Source organism: Cyprinus carpio, chromosome B11 (assembly GCF_018340385.1).
Source record: "Cyprinus carpio isolate SPL01 chromosome B11, ASM1834038v1, whole genome shotgun sequence".
In the NCBI taxonomy this organism is placed as follows: domain Eukaryota; kingdom Metazoa; phylum Chordata; class Actinopteri; order Cypriniformes; family Cyprinidae; genus Cyprinus; species Cyprinus carpio.
The window spans coordinates 9,850,470-9,858,849 of record NC_056607.1 but is presented as its reverse complement, the minus strand read 5'-3'; the positions used below and the strand labels follow the sequence as shown (position 1 = coordinate 9,858,849).

The following is an 8,380-nucleotide window of genomic DNA, read 5'->3' as shown; positions in this document are numbered from 1 at the left end:
ACCCATGTCATTATACAAAGTTGTGTCGTGATATGTCACAAAAACACGCACACACACACACACACACACACACACCCCACCACAAGATTCCACCCTCCCTGAAAATCACTCTCCAAAGCCACATGTCATCCTGCCAGCTTTTAAACAGAAGATTTCTTGTTTTTGCAGCTCCAGCTCTACCACAGTTGTGTCCTGTGGCTTTGAAAGACCTCGACACTTCAGACAAAAAACTATTGAGAGAAAATAAGACTTAAATATGAAAATAATATTTAGAACTACCCCTAGCATCAGAAAAAAATAAAATGTTTGTGTTCTCATTTAGCCTGCTTGGTTTGATCTCCTTGAAGATAATTACATTATATTGTGGTTAATGTTACGGAGATATATCGTGCCATTTGTTTATAGGTTTCCTTTTATTGCTTTCTACTTCCTCGTGTTTGTACTGATGTGGTGTGTGTCTGTGTGTCAGTTCATCACTCTTTCATGTGACACTGACATGGTGCTGCTCATCCCCCTCATCTTTACACTCTTTCTGGAGGTAAAATCTCAAGGTGAGTCACAATTTCAATTTTGAAATAAACTTTTTAATCTCATATCAAGTGTCTGTTCTCCTCTGCTTTAGAATAGACACATTTTTGTCTTTTATATTTGCATCATTATCTGTCAGAAGTGCTTATTTTAGATACTACCAACATTTACAAAATAGTCCAATTAATATTTAAAGCCTAAATAACAACAGCAAATCATCTAGCAATTACAGACATAATATGCACAGCTATACTTGCCGTATCAAGCAATTTGTGGATAAGGGGAGGTGACAATGAAAAAAATGAGATGGGAAGAAAGCTATATTTCAGTGATTATGCATTTACATTATTTCAAAATGCATACATGTGTATTTGTGTTTCAGTATGTCCAAATAGTGTATGCTGTATGTTCCTCAGTTGTGTTACAGTAGTTCTTGTTCTTTGAATTTAAGTTGTGAGTAACACAAAAACAAAAGCCAATATTATTCTTAGGTGGATGACTTTCTTTGTGGGTTGCAGTTTTCTTGTAGTTGCATGCGTGAATTAGATGCATGTCATCAGAAATAGCTTGTAAAAGGTGATTTGCCACAACACCAAAGAGTTTTTAGGTTTCCGCTGAACCTCTGTCTTGTTCTTATCAACCAGTGGTTCTCAACCTTTGACTTGAAGGCCACTCTTTGTCCAACACAATATTCAAGGCCCCTATTATTGGCTGTTTTCTTTGGTGTTTTGGTTTTATTCATGATAATGTTGCTTGTTTTTAACAAGTTTAACAGAAATAATTAGATACGGTTAATTTTGTGATAAGATTCCGTTTTGTTTTGTTTGTTATTATTCATTACACACTTCTTGATTTAATAGTGTTTTTAGTATATGAATTTAGCAAGTCACCTTTTGGCTTTTTTGAAAGTTTGTGGAGGCCCCCAGTGGGCCCCTGGTTGAAAACCACTTCTCTCTTATGGTCAAAGCAAGTTACTTTTGTTCACGTTGGTTCAGTGATGTCAATGGGCATCTTGTTTTAAAAAATGTAAAATTTCACAGTTTTATTCTGACCAAGGAATTGTCTTTGTGTTCAGCATCTTATATTTACAAATTATTGCTATCTGAAGATTTACTGTTTTTCTGCTACAGGATTCTCTGATCAGTTTTGGCTGACAGCATCTCCAGCATCAGTTCAGAAAGACTCAAGCACAGTGCAGCTGACACATGATGAACGCGATGCTCAGTCTGATTTGAGTAAGAGTGAGGGCTTATTTTTGTACTGTAAAATATTACAGTAAAATTTCACTGTTTAGCACGGAGTATCATTTAAATCTTCTTCTATTAAGCATGATCATAATCTGATGCTCTACTATCACATGACTGTGTGTGTTTGCAGATGAGCGGCCGGACATTAAAATCATCCATGATTCTGAAAACGGTGAATTTAGAATTCTTTGTGACATACCAGGATCAGATGATGGTGGTTATAATTGTTTTCTTTCTCTTGGAGATGAATATCCACAATTTAAAAAGATACAATCTCATGAACTGTCTGGAAAAACACAGTGTCATTTTACAGTCTTGGAATATGAATTTTCAAATAATCTGAAGTCAGTGGAGAATAAAGTAGTGAGCTGCAGTTATTCTCCAAAAAATGCATCATCCAAACGATCATATAGTGAGAAGTACAACCTTACAGGTTTGTAATGTTAGTGTTATCTTCACATTTTCAGTTTGTACAATGTTTTTAATGGCGATTACTCCTCTGTAGCTTTTTTTCCTGTGAAAATTCAGTCACCACCTACAACAAAGGGATCATTATGTAAGTTCATCTAATTTATGATGATTAATTTTTCTGATGATTATTTAGTAAAATGGTAAAGTTTCTCTGCAGATTCAACACCAAATTTCTCTATAAATGCTACAACAATAGAGCCAAAATGTGAGTGAACTAAATGTGACAACAATACTGATGATTTCAAACAACTTTGAATAGTAAGTTCTTAATATTTCAGCAACTCTGGCTACAGAATCCAGTACTTGTTATGAGACCACAATAAACCCTACAACTGGTGAGCACCTTTTTTTAATATTAAGATTTAATTTTATGATCATGAGTTTTGCAATAACACCAATATCATTTATCATTTAATTATGATAAAACCATTCTCAAGATAAAATCCAGCTCTTTGAGTTCTGATGAGATGTTTTTCCCTGCAGTCATGAGGATCTGAAACACTGAGTTTCATTCGGTATTTGCCCTCAGAATTAAGGAACAATTTGTAGATTCAGCCCCGGTCCTAATGACATTAAAGACTTCATTTCCTAAAATTTCACTTACAAAAAATCTATAAATAAATACATAAAAATAATCTGGTTAAGAATAAGTAAACACAGGTCAAGAGGTAAAACAAATGAATATTACATAGATTTGAGGATGTAAACTTTAAGGAAGTAGATCATTATTTGGTAATTCTGAGTTGAAGTTTTCAGATATGACTCATACTAAATATCACACAATCGGTTTATTATTAAAGTTAAGAAGAAATATGTATGACTATTCATAAAAATACAATTACTCTGAAATGCTTAATGTCAAGAAGTATCTGAACTAAATCAGTAAGAAAATAAGAAATGTTTGTATTTAATACAGTCATTTTTTGAATTCTGAATTGCTACATTGTAGAAACTACTCATCCTTCACAACCTCTTAACGTGACATGGAACACAACAGGGGGTGAGTTACAGTAAAGGTAGCTGCTGGAGCAGATGCTGTTGTTAGAGGTACACTATGTAACTTTTTTTTTTTTTTTTGCTCAAAAAATTTCATACAATTATATCTGCGTGTCATATACGTCTATTTTCAGACTGTTTTATATCCTTAACAAATACGGTACACCTATAATAAGTGTTTATGTTAGGACTATTTTATGCTGCAGAGAAGCCCAGTACCTGCATGACTTGTCATATACATAAACAGAATGAAGTAGCTCCAGCTACAATGTTCTTCTGCAGGATGCATGCAGTTTTGTTTATTCACTGTTAGAGTGCCAAAAGTTACGTAGTGTACCTTTAAAGGAATAGTTCACCTAAAAATGAAACTTTGTCTATTCCTCCATTTCAACCTTTCAGTTCTCAAAGTCGCAGCTGCTGGTGAAAATGCTGTCCATAGAACACCAAGAACAAGTATGTATTAACAATCAGTACAAATCAATTAATCACTGCAACTGAAAACTTTGCAAATGGTAATCAATCTATCTGATTTCTTGGTGACACAAAGAAACATTGCTCATCCTGACACTGGCAGCCACAAGCGGAGGGATTTTCCTGACCGGACTCATGGGCATCTATCTGTGCTACATCAGTATGTTACCAACACATCTGAATTACAGTAGACTGCCTTTTTTAATATTCAGTTTGCAGAACAACACATTAATGCACTGGTATGATATATTTTACTAGGACTGAAACCAAGGAAGAAGAGGTAAGACTTTTCTAGTGCACATGCTGTTAGTGTCAAAACCATAAAAATATAAATAATTTTTGTTTCTTATTATTTTAAGCCCTGTGAATACTTCTGTAGCAGCCATTCCCCAGACCTCAGGTAAATCATAATTGTTTATACTAATTATTATGTAATGCATATTATGAGTGGGTTATGTACATGCTTAATGAGAACAAATAAAATATTGTGATAAAATAATAAAATATCATTATAAAATGTATTTTTAATGTATCAGATGATATTGACGCCAATGAGGAACGTTCTGAAGAAAATGGGGTGAGTATAAAGACCTGTGACAGAGACCTTCCAATGTTTACAGCCACCACCTTATTTATTTACTTCTCTTTTATTTCTGCACATATTGTATATTTATCTACTTTATTTTCACTACAGATGAAACTGTACCACGTGTACTGCACCATCCCTGATGTCTCTGCAGACACTCATGAGATATACAGTCTGGCACAAATGCCAAACCATCCTCCGCCAGTTTAAGAGTTTATCATTATATTATAATAATTAAACTAATTGACATTAAAAGAGAATGTGGAAGTTTCACTTTCAATCAAACTATTTGGTTTTTCTAATAATCAAAAACAAAAAGCAATGCCAGAAAAAAGTGATATAAAAAACCAAAATGTAAAATCAAAACAAAAAAAAAAAAAAAAAAAAAATGTGCATTACAAAAAAAACAAAAAAACAAACAAACAAAAAAAAAAAACACTTACTGTTTTGTGTGACATTTTCAGTGGTTTCACTGTATGTTTGTGGTCAGTATTTAGGACACACTGTTGCACATGCATACCCAGCCTCTCACTTCTCCTCAGCCAAGTGAGAATCTGATTTAAAACAAACATTTTTGCCACATGGTTTTAGTCATTACATCCTTGTATTTGTGCATTGTTGTTTTTGTCAAAGACAAAGGTCATTAAACATCATTCCATTACTCAAACATTACAAAGATGCCCCCCCCCCAAAAAAAAATAGGGTTATTCAAAAAAAAATACATAGTTTTTACAAAAAGTTTTACATTTTCATTTAATCAACCAAAATACCACATTATTAAAAGAACAATAGAAAAAACTAAATAACTAAGATATAGTATTACATATTCACTCTTTGTATCACTAAAAATTCAGCTCTGTATAATGGTTCAGTTCTATGGTAAGTGATCTCTGTTGTTTTATATCTTATGTGAAGTTTCACCATGAAATTAGGTAGACCCCTTTTTCTGCCTCCTTTCAAATTTCAATAAACTGTAAGTGTACATCTTTCTTTAACCATTATACATAAAGCCTATAATTGCATTGTTAACTTACTATAACAGAACAGTTGAGTTAACCAGTTCTCTGTGCAATCTGATTCATAACTCTGACTTAAAACTAATGGAAACTAACTGGAAAATTAATACTGTTTTAAAGCAGCTGAGTTACTAATTTGTTTGTGATGTCATGTAGTGTGAACTATAGTCGCTGTTTTATTCTGCAGAGTGCAGACCCACAGCTTGCAAGACTAAAAAGCAAAATGTTGCATGAATTAAAAGCAAACCATGCCACGACATTCCCACTGTGATGATCAATTTCTTGTATGTATAATAACCACACTCTAAATAACATAACTGAAATAGTGACACTGGTAAGATGAATTTACAATGAAATAAAAATACATTTTGAAAACTCTGTATATAAAGGAATTGATCTGCATGTAAACTGATTATGTTGTTGTTGTATTTCCAAACTAGTATTTGATTTAAAATTGTGATATCTAGGCCTGGAAATGAGTTCATGTATAAGCATCCTTGTAATGTTGTTGAAACCTCTTTTCGGTTTCAACAGCGACCTCTACTGTTGAAGCTTTGACAACTGCCACAGGAACTTGTGAGTGACCATAATTTTTAATCTAAAATTTACCTGAGTTATATTGAAGGGACTCAGTTTTAGAAAGGTTCTTGTCAGCATCTGCCATTAAAGGATGAAGCATTAAAGCATTTAAAGCGTTAAAGCATTTATTTTCCTCATTTCCACTGATAGTTGTCAAAGCCTTAACTCCTGGTACAACTGCTGTTATTGGACGTTAGTATTACAAATGATCTGAAATGAATCAGTCAATAATAACTGAAAACTTTGCATATGATGATCAGTCGATCTGATTTCTTGGTGGCAGAAAGAAATGTGTCTCATCATAAAACAGGTGGCCACCAGCAGGGGGATTTTCACTGCAGAAAGCAATATTACGGATGGTGAATGGAGGCCAGAAACAAAGGTTTTAAGTTAAAAACCTGGAGTGGTGTGGATTAATGTGATGTTTTATCAGCTGTTTGGACTCATTCTGATGGCACCCATTCACTGCAGAGGATCCAATGGTGAGCAAGTGATGAAATACTACATTTCTCCAAATCTTTTCCCATGAAGAAACAAACTCTTCTATATTTTGGATGCACTGAGGGTGAGTAAATTTTCATTTTGAACTATTTCTTTAAACTTACTGTCATTTAAAGAAAATGTGATCTCTCTTAATTTTTTTTTTATTTTTTATTGTTTATTTGTATATTATCATCAAGTTGCAGAGTGATGGCCTGCTTCCTGTATATTATATTATATTATATTATATTATATTATATTATATTATATACAGAACACAGATAATATAGCTTATTATCAGAGATAAATCTGGATAGCTGTAGATCTTTTTAGTAGTTATACCACTATACGATTTTCAGTAGATTAACTGAACATTATAACATCATAACTATTTTATCATATATTCTAGTGCATGCTTTATGATACACATGCCAAATTGCATACGTTATTATTTCACCTACGTAAAAATTACACTATAAGGTTTCCTGTGGTCTAGTCTACCGCTTCCTAATTCACCCATTGTCTGAGTCTCATTCTGTCTCTTTCTCACACTCACTTGGCTCCTCATAGAGGTTCAGTCTTACAGTAAGTTATTTGTCATGTTTAATTTTTGCTTAAAAACTAATCACATTTGTATTCATGATTTGAATAAGTTTCATGTCTAGAATATTTCCTTATGTTTAATTGGTAAATAGAAAATTCAATCACGCAAAGTACAAAATAATTGCAAATAGTGAAAACTGCATGGGAATGATGATGTTTAATACATATAAAGCAACATTTGAATAGCTGTGACACATGTAAAGGTCTTATTCAAATAAATTTAAGTCTCAGTCAGAATATGGACCTTATTTATTAAATGATGTGCTTGTAAACATGATCATTTAAGAAATGTAATGTAGTGATTGACCTATTTTGTGTTGTTTCAGCATCTCCTACTGTAAAAGTATCTCCAGATGTCATAAGAGAGTCCAGCTCAGTGAAGATCAGCTGCGAGACACCAGCAGATGTTACAGTGGATCAGTGTTATTTCAACTCAAACAAAGAACAGAAGAATATAAAAGTCAGTTCATCATGTGAGCTGGATCTCAGATGGGCAGCTGTAAAGTCACCTGAATCACTCAATATTTACTATTACTACACAATAAATGAGAAAAGCATCACTAAACCATCGTCTGATTCTCCTCATGCCACAGTGATGGTTATAGGTGAGATATTTTACTGCTGTGCTTGTGGTTTGGAAATTGTAGGCAGTGTTTTTTAATAACTGGATTATTTGTCTTCAAACAGGTTCACTTCAGTGTCAGTGACGATGATGATTTGCTCTTCATAGCGTGTGAAATACCACTTTCAGTCAGAGCTGATTTCATCTGTAGTCTCTACAATGAGGATGATGCTCTTCTTTATCAAAGTGTTTCTCAGAAGACTCTGTCTGTGTGTTTTATTTTGGGTCATAGTGAACTCTTGACACGATCAGTGAACAGCAGACAGCTGATCTGTGTTTATTCACTCAAGACTGAACCTGAGATCAGATCACCACACAGTGACACATACTGTACACCATCAGAGGTGAATGTCATACATTATAAGCATCATTCATATTAAAATGTAAAATAGAAAACAGAATACTGTGAAATTACTGTATGCGTAAAATAAAGAGGTAAAATGTCCAAGTGATTCATAAGGTTTAACATATCAGGCAATGGTAAACCTGTAAATATCTGGCGATTTTCAAATCACAGCTTTTCAGGCCTGGAAAACTCATACAAATAATAAAATGTATTTAGTGAATATATATTTTTCTTGTTGTCTACAAAACAGAGCTCATCATGTCAGCTGTCACTCACTGAATCTCAGATCAGTATTTGGTCTGGAGATCAGAGTTCATCTGTGAGAATAACATGATTCAACCCTGTAAATTATTTTGTGACAGTTCTGATAAACTGTCTCAGCAGTTTCAACATAAACCACCACTGAACATACTACTACTACAACAACCATTAAAA

General features: G+C 33.5%; 1 protein-coding gene across 2 annotated transcripts; it reads left to right on the top strand.

Moving 5' to 3' along the window:
• Positions 1-368: 368 nt before the first annotated feature.
• Positions 369-4,636, top strand: LOC122138823. Of its 2 annotated transcripts, XM_042733438.1 has the most exons (13): positions 369-551; positions 1,659-1,763; positions 1,906-2,208; positions 2,281-2,331; positions 2,404-2,451; positions 2,525-2,581; positions 3,196-3,246; positions 3,642-3,695; positions 3,790-3,873; positions 3,972-3,993; positions 4,073-4,113; positions 4,250-4,290; positions 4,408-4,636. In XM_042733438.1, exons 1-13 carry the CDS (start codon positions 371-373, stop codon positions 4,507-4,509), a joined length of 1,140 nt encoding a protein of 379 aa, XP_042589372.1. In that variant the 5' UTR covers positions 369-370; the 3' UTR covers positions 4,510-4,636. The 2 variants fall into 2 exon arrangements, with proteins under 2 accessions (XP_042589372.1, XP_042589373.1); XM_042733439.1 differs by lacking the exon at positions 2,404-2,451 and having other exon boundaries at positions 372-551.
• Positions 4,637-8,380: the final 3,744 nt, after the last annotated feature.

Coding starts and splice junctions, on each gene's coding strand:
- LOC122138823 (XM_042733438.1), top strand. CDS start 371: ATGTTACGGAGATATATCGTGCCATTTGTTTATAGGTTTCCTTTTATT. Junction 2,452..2,524: donor TACAACAATAGAGCCAAAAT/GTGAGTGAACTA, acceptor TTAATATTTCAG/CAACTCTGGCTACAGAATCC. Junction 3,994..4,072: donor CTGAAACCAAGGAAGAAGAG/GTAAGACTTTTC, acceptor TATTATTTTAAG/CCCTGTGAATACTTCTGTAG.